General features: G+C 36.4%; 2 protein-coding genes and 1 long non-coding RNA gene across 5 annotated transcripts in view; 1 reads left to right on the plus strand and 2 right to left on the minus strand.

Annotated features, from left to right (window-relative positions):
- Nucleotides 1-1,225: 1,225 nt before the first annotated feature.
- LOC112557938 overlaps nucleotides 1,226-25,433 on the minus strand; it is a 177,145-nt gene continuing 152,937 nt past the window's right edge. The window contains exons 1-4 of one of the 3 annotated variants that reach the window (XR_003098026.1): nucleotides 2,840-3,075; nucleotides 1,991-2,186; nucleotides 1,589-1,731; nucleotides 1,226-1,285 (exon numbers count right to left, since the gene is read on the minus strand). This is a non-coding gene — a long non-coding RNA (uncharacterized LOC112557938). Of the gene's footprint in view, nucleotides 1,286-1,588; nucleotides 1,732-1,990; nucleotides 2,187-2,839; nucleotides 3,076-25,433 lie in introns of those variants that run through there. The other 2 variants (XR_003098027.1, XR_003098028.1) reach the window with 2 other exon arrangements.
- LOC112557913 (zygotic DNA replication licensing factor mcm6-B-like) lies at nucleotides 3,470-16,091 on the plus strand. The gene is made up of 17 exons (XM_025228052.1): nucleotides 3,470-3,618; nucleotides 4,309-4,452; nucleotides 4,792-4,902; nucleotides 7,707-7,869; nucleotides 8,391-8,530; nucleotides 8,810-8,922; nucleotides 9,212-9,357; nucleotides 10,135-10,285; nucleotides 10,497-10,723; nucleotides 12,138-12,302; nucleotides 12,586-12,741; nucleotides 13,376-13,504; nucleotides 13,782-13,943; nucleotides 14,090-14,225; nucleotides 14,538-14,708; nucleotides 15,140-15,276; nucleotides 15,866-16,091. Exons 1-17 carry the CDS (start codon nucleotides 3,527-3,529, stop codon nucleotides 15,989-15,991), a joined length of 2,469 nt encoding a protein of 822 aa, XP_025083837.1. The 5' UTR covers nucleotides 3,470-3,526; the 3' UTR covers nucleotides 15,992-16,091.
- Nucleotides 16,232-25,362, minus strand: LOC112557916 (nucleolar GTP-binding protein 1-like). The gene is made up of 17 exons (XM_025228056.1): nucleotides 25,224-25,362; nucleotides 24,317-24,487; nucleotides 23,538-23,641; nucleotides 23,072-23,155; nucleotides 22,059-22,212; nucleotides 21,367-21,459; nucleotides 21,106-21,255; nucleotides 20,562-20,669; nucleotides 19,917-20,006; nucleotides 19,644-19,754; nucleotides 19,441-19,515; nucleotides 18,477-18,528; nucleotides 18,085-18,185; nucleotides 17,694-17,806; nucleotides 17,059-17,212; nucleotides 16,753-16,893; nucleotides 16,232-16,483 (listed from the first exon to the last, which is right to left on the minus strand). The coding sequence occupies exons 1-17, from the start codon at nucleotides 25,269-25,271 to the stop codon at nucleotides 16,331-16,333; spliced, it is 1,902 nt and encodes a 633-aa protein (XP_025083841.1). The 5' UTR covers nucleotides 25,272-25,362; the 3' UTR covers nucleotides 16,232-16,330.

The following is a 25,433-nucleotide window of genomic DNA, read 5'->3' on the forward strand; positions in this document are numbered from 1 at the left end:
TCACTTCGAATGTTCCGGACGCCTTTGATGTAAGTTAAACGTAATAAAATAAAGTAAAATGTAATAAACTTAATGAAATATAAATATAAATGCAAAATCAATTTTAAGGAATGTGAACGTCCAAGATATATATATATGCATAAATGTATCCACTAAACATATCTATAATAATGCTCACACACTTAAACTTTCATAGAGATCTTTTGTGAAATTTTTCAGGCTCTCCAGGCTTGGATTGAGCCTCATCTGCCACAGCAACGTGTTCACAATAGAACAAACCTGCTTGCCATCTTGTGGTTACTGGCACCAAAATCACCCTCCAGAATATATTCACCTATATTTGCCATACCACGTCTATAGCAAAGCATCCATCATCAGTGTCTGCTTTTCTCTTCCACCAACATTTATTATTTCATTATATAATTTGAATATTTTGCATAAATATATCTTGCATTTGTATCAACACCCATAATTTCTTTCCCATGCAAATTGAGTTCTACATGTCTTTGTGTCACCATCATTAATAAGTTGTCCACCATGTGCATATATTATATGATATGTGCATTTATATTTATGGTTGGTGCGATTTGCAGTTGTGCTTATATGTTGTCTACATACTGAAGTTGACACAGCAGCAAAGTATTGTCATACCACATATGGCTGTGTATTTTTTCATCACTGTGTACAGTTCTCTCCAGCAACCTTTATTATTTCCATTGCATAATTTGAATTTTTATACATATCTCTTGCATTTGCATCACCACTATGATTTGTTTTATTCGTGTAAATTGAGGAGTGTGTGTGTGTTTAATTCCTGTCACCATCCTTAATAATTTGCTTTGTCACCAGATGCATGTCATGTTCTGTGCTTTTCAAATGAACTAGAGTGTCACTTTTGTGTTTAGCTTTGATGCAACACTTTTCCAGTTATAATTTCTCATTTGATTATCATGTAATGTGTTTATCATATAATAAATTTTCATTTGATTTTACTAATTTCATGGTAGAAACAAGTGTGTTTCATTGTGTACATGATTATCAGGTAAATCAGGATTTTTTGGTTTTAACGGTCACAGTGAAAAAGAATAAAGACATTTGTAAGGGCGTGTAAGTTTTTTATTTAGTACTAAAATCAAGACAGTGACAATATTCTTTATTCAGTAGGGTCGTACTAATAACCGATACTGGGAGAGGTGAGGAGTCTCCTGAGACATTCCTTGCTGTTCTTGCTTCTTTGTAGGGGTGGCACATTGCTGGGTATTGGAGATCTCGGAGAGAGTGTTTACTGAAAAATAAATATTAATGAATTATGACCAATATATGGGCATGGAAAACCCAAATATGTCTAGCCTGTATGCCCATGGTAACTGCTCTTGCTGGAACAGTGCATGAATACAAAAAGTTCCTAACTGAGCTTTTTACATATCTACTCATCTCTTTGTGGCAGAACAGACTTTTGTCACTACCTCCCCAAATACCTGTAGGAAAAGAAGCATTAACAATACTTGAACTGTCAAATGTTTTACTAAATATGGCTATAAAAAATTATGCTTTACTTGCTTATTTATGTTATAAATGGTTCACTCACCTTTTACACTCCCCAGTGATGATGATGTCAGTGGTGGGATGAACAAAGGGTCTCCTTCCAAGATTTCAGCCATTCTGGAATAGAAATTCCATCGTGATCTTCCCTGGCCCGTTTTCTTGTTGAAATCTAATATAGCTTTGTACCTGTTGGGATACAAGTACCAAAACATGCTTACATATCATTATGTCTCCAGACTAATTTCACACGGCTACCAAAAAAATCTCTACTAAAGCTTGGTTTGATACTGGTGGGGTCTTGTTTACAGGTTAAATGAATGAATTGTGGTAACAAATAAATAAGAACTTGCACAACCTTAAAAAACCTGCGATGTTTTGTTTCTCAGATCTATGGAAAAATGTTGCACTCTAAGACAGAAAGCCCAATGATTTTGTAGGAACTCACCATATTTTTCATATTGCTCCATTTTTTTCTCAAGTGCTGCTGGAGCAAAGTGGCATCCTGAGGATGCCATTTCCGAAGCAATCCTCTTCCATACCTCTATTTTCAAGTTGGAATTGCAAATTGCTCCTTATGTTCAGCATAAGTGTCCATGAGGAAAAGTACTGCCCCTTGGTCCATTGATTTCCCACATTCGTTTCTGTTAAAATATGAAATCAATTAATCAGGAATAAAAACAGGAAAATAAAAACCAGAATAACATAGTGATATGTTTAGTAAATGCAACAGTATCAGATTCAAACTTAAAGCTTTGATTCTAAACATCAAAGAATAGGGTAGTTGTACTATTTTATTCTGTTGGAAGGATAGTTCAATAATGTGCACAATATGTTCATAGCTGGGTTATTTGTGAAAATCATTAAAGCCTTCCATTATAACAGCTCTTCATGGCATTTATAACACTGAAAAATTACCTTTATCACCACCTTCAGCCTTTTCATAACTTGAGATAATAAATTTTGGAACTAGAAAGCAGAAAACTAAACTTTAAACACACACACAAGAGGCCGGTACACGCGGAGACTGCAGATTGGAGGATACTGTCGGGGCTACAAGTTGTTATAAAATTACTCTCGCTAAACATGTGAATATTTTGTCAACCTTGATAATAGGGTATTTTAAATAGCAATCGTTAAAAGACACCACTTTGTACACGGCCTTAATCGTAAAGCTCGTACTCGGCAAACGCCAATCCGACTACACATTGTCTAAAATTGCTCCCGCTACACAAATAAATATGTTTCCACATAAATAATAGAGTATTTTTATTACTTATCATTAAAAGATACTTACCACTTTGTATCCGGTCCAATACTCCTTTTTAACGGGAGCATCAAAGAAACTCTCATCTGCAAACTTGAAACCGACAACAAAGTCGGCCATTTTGAATAGCAAGCGTAGGACCTCCAAAGGCCGCTAGCTTTGCTACGCTAGGGGTCTAGGTTCGCTAGCTTGTAGGGGCGCGCTCTTTACACTTCCGGCTAGATTGGCTAGCTTCGCTCGATTCGCTACGCCTATGCAACACGTCTCAGTGCATGAGGTGGGTGGGGTGGGGAGGAATGTCACGTGACTTAAAAAAAAAAATCTATATATACGTTTATTTGCAGTGTTAATGATTATTTCTATCCGTTAGGTAATAAAAATTCTCTTGCAAGAAATTAAGTAATAATTTAGTCCGTTCGAGGACAAATATGGCTACATGCCTCGATCGTAATTTTACTCAATGCATGACTATTATAATGTTTGCGCGAACCTGCATTTCTGCGTGCGTGCGTGCGTGTGTATGTATCTGTGCGTGCGTGCATGCATTCATATACTTCAACATTAAAATAGTTTTTCTTCCTTTTCATGTTTATTCTGATAATTGTAGAGTACAAAAAAATAAATAAATAAGCAGACGACGGAAATATGGATGTCACGTGATGCAACTTGGCGCGAAAAGTTTTGTTACGCTATTGTCGTAGGAGCTTGCATATTAACATGGATGTGGCAGAACAAGCTGTAAAATCTAATCAAGTGAAAGATTCTGTGGGAGAAAGGTGTTTGAAGTTATTTCAAGACTTTTTGGAGGAGTAAGTACTTGCTCTTTCACCTTTTTCGTGTTTTTAATTTTGGCATTAATGGCATATATTTGGAGCGATCACTTGTCATAGGGGCTGCCTTTTCTTCCCGTGATAACTCTAGTTCACTTCAGAGTAGACGTGTTAAAAAATACTGCTACATCTTGTGAAAATAATATCACATGCGCTATGGTGTGTGATACTTTGATACAGTGATTGTTTTATATAGAAATCGATTTCACTACTTGGTAATGACGTTATAAACTTCAGTCATTGCCCTTGTGGCGCGCGCATGTGTAAAAACAGTGCATGGAATAGAGGCTAAGAGTATTAATAGCTTGGCTCTTGTTCATTGGAGTTGAAAACAATAATTAAACAGAACCACAGGTAGGCAGGATTGGTAGTAGGAGCCTAAGCATAGCATAGACAAAAAGTGGACACATCTAGAAATAGCCCCTCCCCCTCATTCTGTTTTTTGATGTATATGTGTTGATTTAGTATACTTAATATTATCCCAACTATTAGTGTTTCATCTGAAATACTTGTCATAGTTTCAGGATTATGTGAATGTGGTTCAAGAGAACATGTGCATTTGTGAAGGATTCTTTGAAACTACTATTAACATTCAGAACAAAGGAAATGCTTTACAGATAATGTTTTACATATGCTCTTAGTAAGCTTTGCTTATTTCTTAATAATCAGGTTCCACGTGGATGGAGAAGCCAAGTATCTCCCATTAGTTCAGGAACTTGTTAGACCTGAACGAAACACGCTAACTGTTAGCTTCGCAGATGTTCAGACCTACAACCAGCAGTTGTCTACAACAATATTAGAAGAGTATTATCGGTAAGAGTGTTAATGCATGGTTTAGAAAGAAGGCTATATGTATCCTGTTTTTCCAAGGTGGTTTTGAAAACCAACTGACTAGTATTAATCAAAATAGCTAAAGTAATAAATCATAAAATAAATCTTACAGTAATCTTTTATGGACATTCCTGGCACATTCCACATTTGCCATCTTTAATGATTTTCAGTGTGCATTTATTCCTTGCCTTCATTATTTAGCCAGTAAAATAGTAGCAATTGTGTGGGGACATTGTGATTGTTCATTAACAATTACAGTTGGTTCTATGCTTATAAATCATTTTCCATGTACCTGCTGGATAAAAACTGTGTGAATCGTAGGGTGTATCCCTTCCTGTGCCGAGCTGTGAAGAACTATGCACGCGACTGGGGCCAGATACCACCTTCAAAAGAGTTCTACATTAGCTTCACTGATGTTCCATCTAAACTGAAGTAAGCTTTAAAAATTGGAAGTACTAAATTTGTTATACTATCTTCACATTTTAAATTATGGTTATGGTAAAGGAATGGTTTACCATCCACCACATGCATGTTTTGCTTTTTAAGTGTTGTGAGTAACTGTAACCAACTTACTATTTAGCATAAAGTAGGTAGCGGCAATCAAAATTCCTGTATATCACTTTGAAATGTGTTTCTGTGATGTGTAGGAAAATGCATGAAAAACGAAACAAAAAGATAAAGTAAGATTCTTTGATTTCTAGAAGCAGAGATATACTTTTAAAGGTGTAAAGCTGTGTTTTTATCATATTTTGAGAGCTTTTTCGCAACTTGCAAGCTTGCCATTTTTTATGAGAAGTGAAGGTAACTATGACAACTTAACATTTTGCAGCTATAGGTTGCTCTTAGTTCAGTTACTCAAAATCAACAGCTTAATCTTAATTTTGTCTGCCCTGGATAGAGGTGACATCTCATTTCTCAATATGTTAGACCTGTCTGCTGCCTTTGATACTATAGACCACATTACTCTCATTCATAGTACACTCTGTGGCATCTCATGCTCCCCACTTGACTGATGGGTAGGCGATGCTGATGTTCCTTTTGTTACTTCAACGCATAGGTTACATAATGTCTGCTGACATATCTCTTGATAAGCATACTTTTCACATCTGTCGTTTTGAATACCATGAGCCTGGAAGATCAGCTCCAACTGCCATACTCTGTCCATCTCAGTCACCAAAATTCTTATCTGTTCATTTGTTCTGTGTAAACTAGACTACTGCAACTCTCTTCTTGCTGGCTGTCCACAGTACTTCATTGATAAGCTTTAGAAAGTCCAGAACTCAACTGTTCATCTTGTTTTTGGAGTCCCAAATGTGAACATGTCACACCACTTCTTCACACTCTTCATTGGCTACCAGTTAAAGCTAGAATAGACTACAAACTCTAAATTCTATGCTATGGATTCTTTGAAGACTTCTTCCCCACTACTCTGCTGAAATCTTGTCTGTCCACACTCCTCCCGAAACCTTCACTCCTCATCAGATTCTGGCTTTCTGTCCATCCCTCCCACAAAGACAGTCACATACGGAGTGAAGTGCGTTCTCCCTCTGTGCTGCTAAGCAGTGGAGTTCTCGTCCACATGACATTTGCCACTTGGACTCATAGGCTACATTCAAACGCTTTCTGGAAGCATCTGTTCTCAAAGTACTATCCCTGAATTACTATTCTTAACTCCCTGGCAATACTGTCAGGCTAACCATCCTGTAACAATTCATTTTACACTGTTTATAGTATCTACATTTCTTCATACCTTCATCCATTGCTTTATGTTCTTCTCTTTGTACCTCATCTTTATGTTCAGTGTGCCTATACGTACCTCACTGTCCACTAGCTGTTATCTTTCATTTATCATTATTGGTCTATGCCAGTGGTTCTTAAACATGTATGCACATTCATCGAACCCTTCTTTAGTGTCATCACGAATTGCGGGTGTGTCTTGACCTCCGTGGCAGCTGAACCCCTGAGACCGACTCACCGAACCCCTAGGGTTCAATCGAACCCTGGTTAAGAACCACTGGTCTATGCAGAGAGTGCGATCTATCCTGGTCGTGATGTTGCATGTTCTAAGTTCACATTATTACGATCCAAAATCATTCGAAATGAAAAGATTTGTCTATTTGATTTCATTTTCAGAGCATATTTTAGGGTTTCAAAAACAAGAGTAATATTACATATCCAAAATGATAAAATCTACAGACATTAGCAAATATTTTGTATTTTATTTTTTCCAGATATTCTAGTGTCCAAAGTTTTTCTATTTGTATGCCCAAAGTTTGATAATTCTCTAATTTGTTAGGTGGAAAAATGTGGAATTAACATATTGTTGTTAGAAACATCTGTACCTTTTAAACTACAACAGATAGAGCTAAAAAATTTGGCAGGATTCAAACAAGAACAAAACATATATTTAATTATATGTGATGCTTTATATCAGGTGTTTAATATTTCATCAGTGATTGTATAAATAATTTTATTGCATTTATTAAAACCCTTTTTTTCGGTTCTTTAACCACTTTCTGATTTTCCAGTAATGTAAAAAAAGTAATGAAGTTGAGTGATAAATTGTTGACATTTAAAACAACATGTAAGTAGGCACCAGCTACGATTATATACCATAACATACATTAATCCAATGTTATTGAAAGTGGTTTGATGTGATTGTGTTTGTCTTTATTTCGTCTTTCTTACAGATAACAGTGTATATGAAGTTGAAATAATAATAATTGAATTTGTAAAGGAACTTTCCTCTGAGTATGAATTCATTGTGCTGCACACAAGACTACAAACAGTCAACCATACAAGAAATGCAAGTCATAGCATATAGATAAAACCGTGAAGAAAAAAATGATTGCATGTACAGATAATAATTTCAGTTAATAGTATTAAACACATTTAAGACTTAAGACAAGGTAGACTTCAGGCAGACTCATTGACAGATAATGCACCATCACAATCTTCATGCCTGACATAAGCATTGCCAACAATAATATGCGGTGTTGGCTTTCATTTATTGCATTCTACAGTGATAATACAATGCTTCGTGGTTCCCTCGCCATGAGGGAAATGTACACCCCTGGTCCTGCTGTGTCGTATTATGCAACATTTATTAGGCATTAAATTTTCTTTGGGTAGGTTGAAACCTTCTCTACCATATACAAGTTCCTCTTTCGATCTTTGTTTTCGATCTTCCCTTGGTTTTGTGCCAGATATCACTCATTGATTTTATTGGTTTGTAGAGTTCGAGAGCTAATGACCGCTAAGATTGGAAGCCTGCTGCGCATCACTGGACAGGTGGTTCGGACCCATCCTGTGCATCCAGAGCTTGTGAATGGAACATTCTTATGTCTAGACTGCAGAACAGTCATTAAGGATGTGGAGCAACAGTTCAAGTACACACAGGTATGTAAATCTAGAGCGAGCTGAAAATAATAATATTTTCAAAATACTACATAACAGCCTGGGAACAATCTTGGGATCTCTAAAATTTTGTGAAATGTCAAAGTATAATTTTATCACTAAGGTTGTTCATGCGTAACAGATTGTCTAAAATCTAAGAGAAATTGTGTTTTAATCCATTCCTGCTTGCTTTTAGCATTTGCTAATAAAAGCATGTTTGTTTGTCCTTTGTTCCTTTTATCCTGAGTTACCAACCTTGCTATTTAGAGACGGTTAAAGAGGGGTAACAAGTTTTTCAGCTTTATTCAAACAGTCCTATTCCTACATGGATAAAGATAAATAAGATGGATTAAAAAAAATCAGATTAATAATGTAGGGGAAAAAACATAGCTGCTGCATGCTCCCGTTGAACTAAAAATTAGCAGGAGCTACAGACTATTGAATAGAAATGTATTTTGACGTTAAGTGTTAAATAAAGGAATATTATTAAAGTTAAGCTTTATTAAGTCCTTTTCTGCTTCCAGCCAACAATCTGTCGAAATCCAGTCTGCAGCAATCGGTCACGTTTCATGCTTGATGTGAACAAGTCACGCTTTGTCGACTTCCAGAAAGTTCGAATTCAAGAGACTCAAGCTGAACTTCCCAGAGGCAGTATTCCTCGCAGGTGTGTGTTCCCATAGATCCATTCCTTATAGTTTGCTATAAACAAAAGACTTGGACACTTTAAATTTCTTATAGATTTGTAAATAGGATTATAAAGAACTTGAAAGGTTCTTAGCACTTTTTCAAAGCTGAGGAAAATTTTCTTTTTCTTTTTTTCTTTTTTTGTTTACTTTTTAATTCTTAGATTATTGCTTAATTACAAGGGCATTGTGTGAAACATTTGCCAGGCTTCTCAGATAAGTAACTCATATCTTCACTTTTTGTCTCTTGAACCAAATAGTGTTGAGGTCATACTTCGTGCAGAAGCAGTTGAAACTGCTCAGGCTGGAGACAGATGTGATTTTGTTGGTACTCTTATTGTTGTTCCTGATGTTGGCAGTTTATCTTTAACAGGTAGGCATGTCTGTTAAAAGGATTTTTGTTTTCTTGTTAAATTATCTTCTGATCGTTTCAAATCAAAAGTTAAAATACCATTGAAATCAAACTATTATATATTATTTAATCTTGCTTGTAGGTGTTTTCTTAAACTGATTCTTTTTTTTTTTTAAACAGTAGATACATCTATCAGAAGAGAAAATATGAATTCTATAAGTTTGGAGCTCTTCGGGGTAACTGAAGATTTAGTTATAATTTGGGAGGCTTGCTATTCTGTTGAGTTCTTTCCCCTTATATTTACCCTCAGGTGCTAGAGCAGAAACCTCTACTCGTGTAAAAGGTGGAGAAGGCCAAGAGTCGGAAGGAGTGCGAGGGTTAAAAGCTTTGGGTGTTCGCGACCTTACTTACCGTCTTGCCTTCCTGGCTTGTACAGTGCTGCCGTCATCAGCAAGGGTTAGTATCACTGCTTGTATGTTGGTAAGGGGAGAGTTGCTGCTTAGTTCTACTTTTCATCCTTGAACACATTGATTACTTTTTTCCTTTATGGTGGGTAATAAGCAAGGTGAATACTGTGAGGTCCCGAATCTTTTATAAGCAGGCATCTCATAGGGGTACTTTTAATTCAACATAGAGATACTTGGCAAATCCCTAATTAAAGAAAAAAATTTTAGATGTAGAGAATAACAAATTGTAGTTTTTATCAGTAAGTTATTGTATGCTCAGTTTTAAAAAATAGGTCCTGTTTTAGACAACTTTGTAGACACATTTTCAGTGCAACACCTTGACTCATAGCTTATGAAAGAGTGCTTGGTATGATACAGTGCACCACATGACTTATCATGTTAAACATAAATGTACATAATTCTGTGATGTTTCTGTCCATCTTTTCTTTATGTTCTCTCTCTTTTTGCTGTTTCCCACCTCTCTTTGCACTGAGTGTTAGGTTTTCACACTGAGTTTTAACATGTTTAGGTCTTTACACTGAGTTAGTGTTGATAGATTCCAGTCTTTTACTACATAGAAACATTTGAATAGGTCTGTCATTAAAGACAGTTTATGGTTGAAAAAAAGCTTACCCTGTCATTGCATGATTTTCTCTGTGAGCATGGTTATGTATTTTTTTTAACCCAGTCATTTCCTACCGGCCGTGAACAAAAGGTTGCATTTAAGTTTGTCTTTGAACAATAAGCAGCAACTTTGTGGGAATGATTCATGTGTGTATTCTTACAGTTTGGAGGCCGTGATGTGAATGAAGAAGAAATGACAGCAGAAATGATCAAGAAACAGATGACAGAGGAGGAGTGGCAGACTGTGTATGACATGAGTCAAGACAAGCATCTGTACAACAATCTTTGTTCAAGTCTTTTTCCTACAATACATGGTCAGTCATCACAATCTTTACTAATTTAGAGGTCAGCTTATTAAGCTGTACCTCTTTGATAATTATTGGTGTTAAGCTCTTCACAAGTGTCAATGTTAAATTGGATTTTACTGTTGTGCGGGAAAATGGTGGATGGGAAAAAACCGTTTGCCATGTCTAGTTCAGTCATCATATTCCAGATTTGACATGGTGTACTATTCTTTTTTCTCAGGCAATGATGAAGTCAAAAGGGGTATTCTTCTCATGCTTTTTGGAGGTGTTCCCAAGATAACTATCGAAAGGACACACTTGCGTGGTGATATTAATGTATGCGTTGTTGGAGATCCAAGCACTGCCAAATCACAACTTCTGAAACAAGTAGAAGGATTTAGTCCGAGAGCTGTGTACACAAGTGGCAAAGCTAGCACTGCCGCTGGTTTGACTGCAGCTGTTGTGAAGGTCAGTGGTCAAGTAAACATAAATACTTTTTTTTTTTTTTTTTTTTTTGGGGAATGGCAGTCAAACTTTACATTTTTCATAAGCATTTATGCAGCAATAAGGTAAAAAGAACCTTTGTAGTAGAAATTTATTTTTAATTAAGTTTTAAGTATTCATAAAGCTTTTTCCTACTGGGAAATCTCAGATGGGATTTGTTGTTTGAGAGCAAGCAAATAATTGTAGTATCTCAAGCCTAGAGAGATCTGCAATGCCATTTGTATATAACCCACACGTGTCCTATGTGGCTACAAGGTGGTGCAGTGCACAAGAAATAACACAAGTTATCAGCTTTATATTTTCTTTAAATGATAACGATGGCTTTTATTTCGTATCGACAGACCTGTAGTCGTGATATGGCCATTTATTGCTTCTTCAAACTGATCGTTCATTGTATTTGATAGCTTGATGTATAACACTTATCAGGTTAGATAAGCCACGAACTTATATATTACTGGACTGCTGGCAGAAAATTTTTTCCAGTTAGCTACTCAAACGAGGCAGGTGTGTATAAAGCTTCCGGTTTAGTCACATTCATTCTTTAGGCTCACCGAGACTAACAGTGGAGAACGTCGCAAGTGTTTAAGTGTTGGTCTCGGCAGACCTACAACAGTCCACCTACACATTTCTGTGGGTAAACTGCAAATCTTCACCAAAATTAAGAAAGAACTTAGTTGTTTGAATGGTAACTTCACTGTAGAACATTCTCTGCATCAAATTGTTGGCTTTCTAAAACAACCACAGCCATGGCATTGTAGTCCCTAGCCATCTGCAGGAAAATAGTTCTAAAATTCTGGATACGCCAGTTTTTGGATGCATTGATGACTTCTTAGTAATTGTAACCATCTTAAACTAAGTCATCTGCATCATGCCAAATTGATCATTTACACAACCGCCTTTTCCACTCAAGGAAACAATCACAGGATTGTGTAGGCTATTTTTTCTCAAGATGAAAAGTTAAACTAAACTGGATAAAACCTAAAAAATTTCAAACTGTGAATTACTACATGTAACACTGAATGACTGCGATTTCCTCTCCAAAGAGAATCCCAGCTTCATGTTTCCCCATATAATTTTCTAAGCTCTTATAACAAGGTGTTACATGTAGATTTCCAAATTATGAAAAAGCTTTGTGATAAAAAAATTTACAACAGCACTAAAAGTGAAAATCCTGCTGAGTAGTTTTAGTTTAACCTATCAAACTACGGAGGGAAGGCTTTGTTGAGGTGAGAATTGGGGACATTTGTAACTATTTCAACACATTTGGCAGAGGTAAAAAAAATCTGCTCTTGACTTCATAGTTTGGTTCTGTGATAGTTCTCTGGTTCATTTGTCATGCTGTAAATTATCGTCACAAGACTTGTTTTGTTTCATTTAGGATGAAGAGTCACACGAGTTTGTGATTGAGGCTGGAGCATTGATGTTAGCAGACAATGGTGTCTGCTGCATTGATGAGTTTGATAAAATGGATCCCAAGGACCAAGTGGCCATCCATGAGGCCATGGAACAACAGACAATCTCAATCACCAAAGCTGGAGTCAGGGTTAGTCTAGGCACCACCTTCTCCTTTGTTAAAATGATTTTGAGAAATAGACTTGTAAATTGCAGAATTTTATTTTTAGAAATATTTTGGCACAAAGCTGTCTAAAGTAAATCATTTGCAGACTTCTATGCAAGAGATACAGTAATTTTACTGTTTGGCTTGATGCAACATATATTTACATTCCATCTGCAGGAACAGCATGTAAATTTTACCAAGATTTAACAAAGGATTATAAAAAGTACATTTTGAGGTAAATGTGAGGGAAGTAATTATTGTGTTTCAGGCAACACTGAATGCTCGTACCTCCATTTTGGCTGCAGCCAATCCAGTGTCAGGCAGATATGACCGTTCACGCTCCTTAAAACAAAACTTGAACATGACTGCACCTATTATGTCACGCTTTGATCTTTTCTTTGTGCTTGTTGATGAATGCAACGAGGTAAGCATTATTGTGATAAATCAAAGACAGCAAAAAGTGAGGTTGGAATTTATTCTGCTTCTCACAAAATATTGAGATTTTATGTTCCATTTATTAATATTGCGAATGTAATTTCAAAATTCTTCCAAAATCTTGATTTTTGTTCCTTCAGTGGCAGATTACAGATAGTCTAAGATAAACTGAAAAGCGAAAGTGATACGACACAGGATATAACCATCTGTAATATTCTACCCTGGTTGCAAGCTCCCATGGCACTGTAACTGGGGGTGGGATAATGTGGGTTGTGGGGTTCATCTTATGCCTTCTCCATGTAAATATGCGACAATATCAAATGGTTAAAGGGCAAAAATGGCTGTGCGTCTCCTATAATGTTACCTGGTAAAGTCAATCCGAAAAAAGTTTTGTGGTTTACAAAATGCTGTTTAATTTTGTATATGGATTATTGTTGTCTTTATAGTAACATTCCCATCCACTGTTATTTTTTCCATGTTGAAAAGGATTTCATACACAAGCAAAAAAATTATTTACATTGCTTATATCTCCAAAGTCCAGTTAATTATACACTGGTATGCTTGAAGTTAGAAACACTTTACAGACTTAAATCTTTTATTATAGTAAAATAACTGCTTCTCAGGTCACAGACTATGCCATTGCAAGACGCATTGTGGATCTTCACAGTAGATTGGAAGAATCTGTAGAGCGCACCTATTCTGTGGAAGATATTCGTCGCTACATATCCTTTGCTCGCCAGTTTAAACCCAAAGTAAGCCATTCAAAATGAATTCAGTGTGGCTAGCATTTTAGAGTGCCTTCCTTGCAGGAAGTTTTCATACGTGTATTTTTTAGTGTGAGAAATTCTGCATCTGCTGTCAGCATGCATCTGGGGTTAAATTGCCCCAAAGCAAATAATCTTTTAAAACTGATGTGGCAGTACAGTTTGATTTTGTGTGTGTGTCATGGCATCCATCGAGGAATTGTGTGAAAATGCAAACAAAACTCATCAATCAATAATTAATCAGTCAATTAATAATTCTCTTCAGATTGGTACAGAAGCCCAGGAGTACATGATTGAAGAGTATAAACGTTTAAGACAGCGAGACTGCTCGGGTGCAGGTAAATCTTCATGGAGAATCACCGTCCGACAGCTGGAGAGCATGATTCGTCTCTCAGAAGCGATGGCCAGGATGCACTGTCAGGAGGAGGTAATTTATGATTAACTGAACAGAGCTAAATACAGTGATGTGCATAAATATGAATGCACACTGCACAATATAGTGGATGCTTTAACAGTCTGAGGCATAAACTTTTCTACCTCCGATGTTAATGATGAATTATTTCTGCATCGCAGGTGCAGCCAAAGCATGTTAAAGAAGCCTTCCGTTTGCTCAATAAATCAATAATCCGTGTGGAGCAACCAGACATTCATCTTGAGGAGGGTTCCGATGTGGAAGATGAGGCAACAGAACCGATGGATGAGGACAAAGGTTAGTGAATGACTCGGATTTCTTGCTTGGCAGGATTCAGACTATTATATTCTGTCTGCATTAAAGGCAAAGTAAACTTTTTTTGGGGCCACAAGCTTTTGTCAATATATAAACAAACTGCAATGTGTCTTTAAAGGAAATAAATTATTAGGAATAATTTTGTCATATACCTTTTATTTCTGATGTAAGCCAGAAGAGCAAATGGGAGCAGATGACAATTTAAAGTGTTTGGTATCTATTACAGTAAAAAATTCAACAAGTCAATCTGTATGTTGATGCTTTTCTAGCTACAGTAGGCAATTTTTATGACAGAAACTTCAGCCGAATCTCAACCAGTCAATGGGGAGGCATCACCAGGTGCCGAAGAAAAAGACCCAGCCCCAATCACTGTCAAGCGTTCTCTGAAGCTATCGTATGAAGAGTACCGACAGATGGGAAATCTGCTGGTCCTGCACATGCGCAGACAAGAAGAGCAAGAGGAAGGCAAGTGCTTCTTAACCATGATGTTCTTTCCTCCACATTCCCAAGTGCTGAATTAAAAACATAAATAGTATGTGGCTGAAGCTTATGTATATGTTGCATAGTCTAGTTTGTACATAATTTAGTTTTTCTTTTAGAAAGAGACTTAGTTAAAGAGTGGACACTGTAATGCAGTAGTGCCCAACCTTTTCCTAGCCCGAGGGTTGTACTAGACATGATTTTGCAGGCCAGTTTTGCCAGAATCATGCCTACATTAAAACTGAAATTATGTTGTTTCTGGTTAAAAAGAGGACCGTATTCGGCCTGAGGGTCACAGGTTGGACACCCCTGCTGTAATGTATAGCTAAGCCATAATGCTGTAAAGGACGGTGTCATACCTCTTACATGTATTGGGGATGCTAAAAGCCTGTATGTTGGATTACTATGTTCAATAGAAGGAGATTCTGGAATGCACAAGAGTAAACTGATTGCCTGGTACCTCAGAGAAATTGAAAATGAAGTTGAGTCTGAGCAAGAGCTGTTGGAGAAAAAGACCCTTGTTGAAAAAGTCATTGACAGACTCATCCATGTTGTGAGTGTTGACTTGCCTTTTGTGATGGTCCATGACCTCTGAGAATGATTACAGCATGTTTAAAATTAAATCAAATTTTGTACAAGATAGAAATGTTTTCTTTTACTAATATCACTTATCCATACACGACATCCTCTTACGCATTCACAGGAACTTCATGAGAAGGATGCCAGGTAATAATATAGTAGGTAGTGAGGGCCAAGCTTCCAGAATTTGGTATGAAAACTGCCTAAATTTCTTTGATAACTTTAATGTGCTTTTGATTAAACTGTGCCACCATTACCACCACTACTGACTAGATATGGACTGATTTTGTCGGGAGGGATGGCCCATGTTCATAATCTGATAAGTAGCTTCAGATTTAAATTTATGTAAAATTCTTCAAAAAATATGCAAACATGATTACACTTGGATCAGTAAGAACATAACTTACTTTTTGAAATATTTTCCACACTTGGTAAGACCTAAAACATGCTGTATTGGCTGTTAAGACAACGACATTTCTAGTGGATGAGACTGACCACAGCATATAGTGAAACTCGTAATCCTTTTCAAACGTTTCAGTTAAATGTCATTTCTCTTGTCACAGGACAATGTGCTCATTGAGTTGCGACAGACAGGCCTCCAACCTCAAACAAAACATGGGGAGTCATCATTAATCAGAGAAGACGATCCTATCCTTGTGGTGCATCCAAACTTTGTTATCGATGCTTGAAATATTAACTGAAGACTGTGTACAACATGAATGCTGCAGGAGAAAATATTAGAGAAGATTGTGATGGAATATGAAAACTTGCAATAAAAATGGAAGGTATTTTGTTTAGTTGAGTCCAAAGCTTTGTTTACTGGGATGTTGATAATGGCATTTCTAATACGTCTACAGTCTTAGCTGTACACAGACATTTATTATTCAACAGCTATGGCATATCTAAATTTTCTCCAAATGATCAGCATCTTCAATACCACATATAACCTTTACTTCAGAAAGTTGTTCAATTTCTGCACAACAGCAAATAGTTTCATATTTGCATCACTCTCACAATGGCACACAGATTTATCTGCGGGTGGTCTTTCCTTGTTTGCGCTTCCCAGAGAATAAGTGCTTTGGCTTCATGTTCAGAATTACACGATCACCCTCTCCCTTCTTGGCACTCAGATTTTGGGGATGCTGAGCCTTTCTTGCAACTTTCTTAGCTTTCTTCACCATCTGCATATAGTAAATGTTTGAATAAATTTCTCCTAATCAAAAAGCAAGACTAAATAATTAAGTTTTTATGTTGCTACTTTAATCTTGACAAAATAATTTAGATTCTACTTTTTAGACCTGTAAATTGATGGCTTTCTCATTACATTTTCCTTTTAACTCACAAGTCTTTTTTTAAAAAAAAAAAAAAAATATTGCTGAAACTTGGTGGAACCTAGTAACGATCCGTAAACTAGCATGTGTCAGATGTGAAAATGTTCCAATGTACTTACCACTTCATCTCTCATGCCTGACTTGTCACGTGGTGGCCGTGAAAGGCTGCGTGTCTGAGACCTTGGTTTTGCTGATTCTTCACGTTTGCGTTTCAGAGCTTTCCTGCTAGCACTTCTTGACCGCAAACGTGCAAAATTTGTCTGGGAAAAAAAAAAAGGGTGTGTGTGTGTGAATAATACTATGCAATCGCATCAGGCAGTTAAAGGACAAATTGCCACAAACAGTCTGTGCTGCAGCTGTGGCATTTATGATTTTAGTTGCAAGATCTTTTATCTACTACCACGAGATATTTGATTAGCACTAACCTCCTTAGATGAGTCAAAGTCCACACCAAGTTTTCCCAATTCTTCTTCCATTTCATTTGGATTGACCTTCCTCCCTGTGCGTGGCATGCGAGATTTCTCCACACGACGTTTTTCACGTGACTCCATAACTATGATCTGTCGCTTTTCACGGATTCTGTTGAAACACAAATATAGTCCCTGAAGAGCTGAAACTTTTATTGCTTGTATGGAAAACAGGACAGAACAGTATCTTGGGTTAAAAAAACTAAAAAAAAAAAACAAAACACAACTTAATTTCTATGGGGGCCAAAGCTTTACTTGTTTGACACTCCTGATGATCTTGAGATGATGCAGCTAAAATGAATTACAATAATAAAAAGGCTCTACGCTCCATTGGGAGTGAATAGAAAGAAGATAAAAAGAAATTAAGAGAAACTATCTTGTTGCTAATGTTTTCCTGTTTGGTACACAGATAATTATTTTTGAACCTACACTTCATTCATTACAATCCCACAATTTATGAATTTATATAAATGCTATAGCTCCCCCGCCACACACATACAAAATAAAATTCAGACACAACTACTTGGTGACCTTCAGATTAAGGTACACTTTCATCAATATGGGAGTTTAATATTTTTTGCCTTGTGACTTACTTTCTGGCAGTTTTTCTCAATTCTTTCATGTCATCGTCATCACTTTCTTCATCATTGTCATATAATCCTGCATTTTCCCTCAGTTCCTCTTCTTTTTCTAACTCCTCGAGTTTCTAAACAGGAAAAGAAAAAGCATCTAGTTTCTGAGTGAGCACATAAGCAGACCTAAAAAAAACTCAAAGGTAAAGGACATATTACAATAACTTGATACACACTCTGCTGTACAAAACAAAAACTTCATAAGATATTTTTGACTTTGGTAAATGGAAGCAAAGAACAAATCCAATAAATCTTTTTAGCAAATAAACTGGTTTATTGTGCACAAACTAGTAACAGAAGGTAACTTTTTTTTTTTTTGTCTAAAAGACCCAAACTATAAAATGAAACTAACCCGCATGATTTCAGGATCAATAAAATCAGCGATGTTCTTTCCATTCCAAATTTCAGGAATGACATCGTACTTCTCCTCTGGGTTGTGTAGATCCCATGTTTCTGTATTTGCAAAATTCAAACCACCCTTTACCTAAACTTGGGTTCTAATAAGTCAACTATTTTATTCTTAAGAAAATGAGAAAATATCCTAAATCACACGGCATCTTTATTTATTTCTGTAATGTGTATAGCATATGGTTGCATTCATAGATTCAAATGTGTTCATAGGATAATTGTCAACTCAGCTTTCTCAATGACATGGGCATTTGATGCCATGACAATAAAGACAATAAAGTCACCTGCAGTGCCGTTATAGAAACCTAACCAAATAATTTTTTTAAAAAAACTTACTGCGTAAATCCAGATTATAATCATCTCCCTCCTCCAGTTCAATATCCCTTTCCTGAAACAGTAAAGATGATTTTCTATAATAAGCCTAAGCAATGTTAGCAATTACTCCACATACCCCACTGTTAGCTGAAATGGACAACACATTTAAACATAAAAATTGAAGGTAAATAATAAAGTTTGAATTGAATGCAATTCCCCTTTGAGAATTGTTCAACAATAGGTAAGACTATCTGGGGTTTTAATGATCTAGTCTGGGGAAGGGTTAGGATATGGATTTAAGTTAACCTCTTGACATCATCACTGTGAAGCGTAAAGGTCATCCAGTAACAGACATAAGAACTAGGTTACTGGGACCTTGTGTGCAAGAAATTGTGAAACCAGGTGGTAGGGATTGTCTTTGCTTCCCTTGACAAATGAAGATTGTATAAATCTTTTTTGGGGTGGTCTTTGGCCTACATAAGGCTATGGGAATGTGATGACATTTTTATGTGAGGGTGTGTTGTTTCCTGTCCCAAGGAAGTGATTACATCAGCTTGTTTTTTGGGGAGGATATTACAAATTATTTACTACTGTGGAAAAAGGTGGAGACAAAAAGTGGTGCAAGGAAAAACTTTGCACAACCCACATCCTATATACAAGACATTAAGTGTGATTTGGTTAACGAAGCTTGTGATAAATTCTGGAAGTTCTTTGATGTTCTACACCATATTGAGTGGATGGGGAAAAGTCAATTGTATAGATCCCTTCTACATTAGTTTTAACAGATGATTAAAGGTTGTTTTTGGCAAGTCAAATTCTGTTATGTGGCTGAACAGTGAGGCATAGAATTAAATGCTGATGAAAAAACCTGTCTTTAGTTTGTGTATTTTCTTCTTTTAAATGACATCAGGGTCCTGGCATGACTAAATTTGAGGCTTAGTAGAAGAGCGGCACTTTGATTGTTGATTAGGGGAAAAAAACTCACCAATTTTCTGCGTTTGGTGTCTCCTGCTATGATGTTTCTCTGCAGCACACTTTCAGGTATACAGGGTGGTCGTGCCTACATGGAAAGAAGTTTAAAATAACCCTTTTCGCAAACAATACTTCACCTTTTTTGAATTTTATGAACAAAATCCAAATTTTTTAATTTGCCATTTCTCATAAAAAACAAATACTTTAACAATGTACCTTCTGATCCCGCTTCACTGGCATGGCCACGTGCAGTCTGCCAGCAAGATCAGTAAACTTCTTGCTTAGGCTACTGTGGATTTTTCGATGTTCAAGAAGCCGTTCACAAGCCTGTAAAATGGAACACAGTTACAAAAGATCTGGAAATATCAACAATAACAATTTTTGGAGATGAGAGCATAAATAAAAGCTTTTCTAAACTTTAGGATCTGCTTCTCAACCTTAGGCATCTGGTGTTTGTACTAATCACAGAAGGAAATGGCTAGCACTAGCCTGTTTTTTAACATCCATCACTCCATCCTCTGTAAGTGTGCTCATAGCCAAAAGAGGAATCCCAGCAGCTTCCACCTCTTTCAAGATTTTCTGCCAAAAAAAAAAGAGTATCACAAAACAATAAAAGAGACCATCCCCACTGTCCTATCTCAATTACAAACTGATTCACAAGTTATAATAACAAATGTATTTTCCTAGGCAAATGAAGTGAGGAGAGAAGGGTGAGGAAAAAAATACAGCTCAAGATAAAATGTTCTCACTGCATGTGTGTACATAGGTACAGCTGATGTCTACCCCAAAAATGCCTATGCATCTTCACATTTGTGTCCATATAAAACACTGAAAGCCTATCTTTGATGGTGGAAAATAGCATATATCACTCCTGAAGGATTGAAGAAAAAAAAAAAAAAAGGTGAGGCAACGACTTTTAATATATTAAAGCAACAAATTATACAATTATTTCTCACTATCTGTACTGACTAAATGTTATAAATTTGTTATTTAAACTGCATGAATGACCACTGAAGTAGGCTTTAATGAAAAGTTAAAATGAGACTATTTCAAAAATGATCTAAGTACTAGTCTACCAACAAGCACTAATTTTACACAGCTGAAGAGTGACAACTGAACTATCTTTGGGAATACCTGTTTTTCAGCTGGCAGTTCATTGATGCCAATAACATCTATCTTGTTGCAGACAATAAGGAGAGGTTTGTTGGCAAACATGGGCTTGATGCTTTCAAAAAGATGAAACTGTACAACAATAGCAATAATGATGTAAAAGATACACTGTGACAGCATTCTACTCACTGCATGCACAATTCCAAACACATTTAGAAACACATTTGTTAAGGGACCCCAAACAAACAGCATTACACTGTGCCCCTAGCTGAGTCAGGAGAAACTGTCAGACACAACACTGGTTCATGGAAAAAAATACTGCATAATTTTTTTAGTACCTCTATTGAAAATGACATGCTATATCTACTTGAACTATTGCTTTTCTACAAAAAGTCTGGCATCTTAGGACAGAAAATATTCACCTTAACCAGAATAGTGGCAAGTCTCCTCACTTTAACTGGTTCAGAGAGAGAGGCACAAATTTACAGCAATGTCACATTTACACCAGGGAAAGTTTCATGTAGCATCTTACATTTATCTTGAATAGCAAGCCAATCTTGCCACTTGCCTGATTCTCTAAAGATTCCCCACACTGTTCAGACACATCCATAATATACAAGACAACAGCATGGATATGTGCCAGTGCTGCAATGGCCTGCATCTCGATAGCGTTGCGTTCCTCCAAGGGTCTGTCCAGGATACCTGGTGTGTCTATTACCTGCAATGGTTAAAAGCATATGACTTGGAATCAAACTTAATGAAACTCAAAGACTAAATGATGCACAAATTAAATGAAAAGAAAAAATAAAATTCTACAGGATCCACTTACTTGCCACCTGAGATAATGGAAGTCGGTATGACCGACATATAAAGACTTTGTGGTAAAAGCATATGGCTGCACTTCCACATCAGCCCTTGTAATCTGTGTACACAGACAAAAAAGTTTTGACTGTATTAACAATAGAGGTATTATGCAACTGTCCATCCTCCCACCTACAAATATGAAAGGTAAAAAAAATGTCCAATCCATCGCCATTTTAAAAGTTCTCGTTGCTGATGGTATTTGGAAAAATCTGTTTTGGAAGACGTCAAGCTTGTTACTGATGGTTTTGGAGATTCTTGTGCTAACACAGCTTGATCTTCTGGCTGATGTTTTTTGCCTTCCACTCCTGAGTGAGGCGAAGGCCTGGCTGGCTTTCGCCAGTCGGGCTCGAATCTCCAGCTTGACATTTTTTGAAACTGTCAACTTCCTCAATCTCTTCTCCATTTAGTTTGATGCCGTCTTGGTCATACTTTTCGTTTTTTTGTGCTGACCTTATGTTTTTTTCAAGACAGCAGTCATCAGCAAAAGTCTTCCAGCGTTGTTGTTGCTGTCATAGTCATGCTGATCCCTCTCCTCTCACTGTCGGGGAAGTCTTCATGATCCAGTCCATGGCCAGGATGAAGAGGAACCACCAATAAAGGGACTAATAGGCCAAAATGCACAAAGCAACAATTCATCATACAAGAATGTCAACCCACCTTATTTATGAAACTGGATTTGCCAACATTTGGAAAGCCACAGATAAGAAGGGTGCGAGTGTTTGGATCGATGGATGGAAGACGAGAGATGTGTTGACGCACCTGTTCCAAGTACTCCAAGTTCCGTTTCTGCCTCTCCATAATGGTACACATGCTTTAAAGCAAACCAAAAAAAAAAAAAAAAGTGCATTCACAAAAACATATAGCTAAAATCACTGAATTCCAGTTACAGAGTTAATCAGTATTTACAAAAGCCAATTAAGCAGCATCGCCCATGTTTTTCACTGCACATTTCAGCATGCTGCAGTGGTAGTTGTGATTGTTATCATTGCTCTAAAATGTTTTTGTTAAATGTGAGACAACCTGTTTTAAAAGGAGGAAACAAGTTAAAAGTTAGAAATACAAAAGCACAATGTGCCAAAATGAACATGAGACAATAACATTCTCAAAAAATTTCTTCAATTTAAAAAAAACAAACAACTGAATTTAGACATAAGCATCCAGCAAAAGATTACCCAATTTTATCAACAAAACTTCAAGAATTGAGCACAAAAAGTTCTCTACTACTCATTTATCTTTGGGTAGATCACATCAAAAATATCAAGTTATACCTAAAAGATAAAAAAAAAAACTAAAAAAAAAAAAACAAAAAAAAAAAAAACAAAAATAAAACCCGCTTAATGCACTAAATGTAAGTAGGCACTCATTAATATGTGGAGTTATATACAGCCATATTGTGTGAAAATTCTTGCTAGAGTACACAAAGACACTTGACTGGAAATCTGGATGAGGATGATGGAGAAGCTATTGGATGAACAAGATCAGAAATCTAGGGTAACATTTTAATGATTACGTTGCGTTATCTACTAGACAAGCATCAGTTACGACAGGTAACGATGTAAAAATGGGGCAGTCACTAGTTTTACAATCGAAGGAAATCAAGCACTCTAACAGCCATAATATGTCAGGATGCATCAGGTTGGCTAGAGTTAAAAAAGGACAGTGACAAATACCGGCCAAGTGCTATCCTCTTCATTTGCTTGCATCTGTAAAGCGTGTCTCCACGTTTCATAAGGGTTACATACTCATTGCCAACTCTGGAAAATACAAAAAAAAAAAAAAAAAAAAAAAAAAGCCAACTGAATTTTGATGGTCTTTGTTGCTGTTAATTACCATCAAAAGAAAAGTTTTTGTTACAGCATGTGTATTTCAGAATAACGTAGTCACCTACATAAAAAGAATTTTAAAACAATAACTGCAGTATTCAAGATGAGCAGTCTGGATCCACTAAGACAGACAATTTTGAGTCATAATGGCCAAATAGAAGTATTTACACTCTTCTGGCCTTACTCTAAAAGACTGAAGCCTCAGCATTTTTAGATATAATCAAAATTCAAAATGCATGCATATCCCATGAGTTCACAAAATCCCTTCCACCCATATTGCACAAACTCCCACACAATTTTATCTGTATAATACTTTTCAACCAAACGTCGGGCTGTATTGATTTGTCCAAGAGCCAGCTTGTAATGATCCTTGTCATATAGGATGTTTAGAAGGTCAGCATAAAATGGATGCAGATCCTGTACAAAGTAACATGAAATGTCACTGTCTACACAACATATATAATAGCATAAAGAAACAGCAAGGCAGCTAAAGGCATAATTCCTAATCACAAATAAGCTGCACCAGTTTATAAACCGCAAATAGATACAATTTTTTCGATGGCCGGGTCAACTGCCTTGAAAGCTGCATCGTAAGCATTTAATCTCGTTTTCGGCATGATGTGTAACTGATCAGCAACTGATCTGAATGCTTCAGCTGCATGCAGCTTTGATTTAAAAATCTGAACATTTAACATTGTAGCGTTAACAATTTAACATGGAGCTCATCAAAATATTAATCAGAATCTGACAAATCCGTAAACAAGCCGCATCACTCTTGAAGCAACATGGTTTAAAGCTGGAGAAAAAAGTCACGGCTTATAATCCAAAATTTATGGTGTTACAAAATATTATCTAAAAAGCTTGTTAAGTAATACGCAATTTAAAGTAACTTATTAATAAAAATAAAGCACATTGATAGCAACATATTTTCAGATAGGAGGTGTAACCAGTTATTTTAGTAACCATGTAAAGGGTTTAAAAGATTGCAGAACGTATAAAAATACATGTACAGAAAGACCTAAAAAAAAAAAATGCATCTTCGTCGATTTTAACATTTTTTACTTAACTACATCCACATAAAAAATAACTTACATCAAGTTTTGGAAAGTCATTTAAGATCATTGTCAGTTTATCTCGAAAAGTCTGCACAGTGAACTTGATTTTTCGCATGTAGAAGCCACGAATTCGTGATATCTTATAATGTCGGTGGACAACTGTGGGTGTCTGTCTTTGTGTTTTTGACAACACTATGTCAAGGAAATCCTGAAATACAAAAATAAAATGTAGCACTAAATTAGCCATGTTCTAACTCGTACACTTTCAGATACTTACCTTCTCCTGCCAATGAGTACTAATAAAATAAAGCAAAAAAACCAAAAGCACCATACTTCATATAATACTAATGTGCTTGTTATATAACAATAGCAGGTCAAAATTTACAAATGGATTACTGATTGGACACTGCAAAACAGTGTGGGGGGGGGGGAACCAATATAAAATTCTTAAACATTTCTTATCCAGGTGTAAATTATGAAAACAACTGTAGTACAATAATTGCACAAAGAAAACTAACAAAATAAGTAGATGCTGGTTAAAACACTAGTGAAGGAAAAGAAAAGATTCAACTGCTTTGGGTTTGATGTAATGATTACTTTGGTTTAATCTTTCCCTGGTTTCTAAATTGAGGCTGTTTTCTGCAGTCTGGACAGAACCACTGGCCTTTAGAAACAGATCTGAGGCTTAGCCACTTGAAATGAAACTCTTAAATTCTTTCATTGTGCAGCTACTTTTGGTGAAAATAAGGTACTCCCCAATATCTTTATTTCTGGTGCATGGAAAGTCACTGTGGTTGATCGAAAATATAAATGCGTAGGCAGTTCATATGGTCAGCATCGTCGATTGCATTTCTTTTTTCTTCGTATCTAGACAAGGTTTGTAACAACCTTATAAAAATTATTGCTGACATCTGATATATATTATCTTTGATAAATGTCCTTACCTTGACAGGTGGAACCACCGTTATTTTCTTAAAATTGTAGGCTGCCATCTTCGTATGTTATTCTGATCTTTCAGCACCACATGTAAAGGTCTGTTCGGCAGTAACTGTTCGTCGTTTCCGGTATAAAAGTGATTTCCATTTTACAAAATTTGAGCCAATCAACTAACATCTTACCCGCCTCTTCGAGGGTATTGTTGATCAACATGGCTG

Source organism: Pomacea canaliculata, linkage group LG2 (assembly GCF_003073045.1).
Source record: "Pomacea canaliculata isolate SZHN2017 linkage group LG2, ASM307304v1, whole genome shotgun sequence".
NCBI lineage: Eukaryota > Metazoa > Mollusca > Gastropoda > Architaenioglossa > Ampullariidae > Pomacea > Pomacea canaliculata.

Coding starts and splice junctions, on each gene's coding strand:
- LOC112557913 (XM_025228052.1), top strand. CDS start 3,527: ATGGATGTGGCAGAACAAGCTGTAAAATCTAATCAAGTGAAAGATTCT. Junction 7,870..8,390: donor AACAGTTCAAGTACACACAG/GTATGTAAATCT, acceptor TTCTGCTTCCAG/CCAACAATCTGTCGAAATCC. Junction 8,923..9,211: donor TGGCAGTTTATCTTTAACAG/GTAGGCATGTCT, acceptor ATTTACCCTCAG/GTGCTAGAGCAGAAACCTCT.
- LOC112557916 (XM_025228056.1), bottom strand. CDS start 25,271: ATGGCAGCCTACAATTTTAAGAAAATAACGGTGGTTCCACCTGTCAAG. Junction 22,213..23,071: donor AAGAGGATAGCACTTGGCCG/GTATTTGTCACT, acceptor TTTGCTTTAAAG/CATGTGTACCATTATGGAGA. Junction 20,670..21,105: donor GGGAATCTTTAGAGAATCAG/GCAAGTGGCAAG, acceptor ATTGTTGTACAG/TTTCATCTTTTTGAAAGCAT.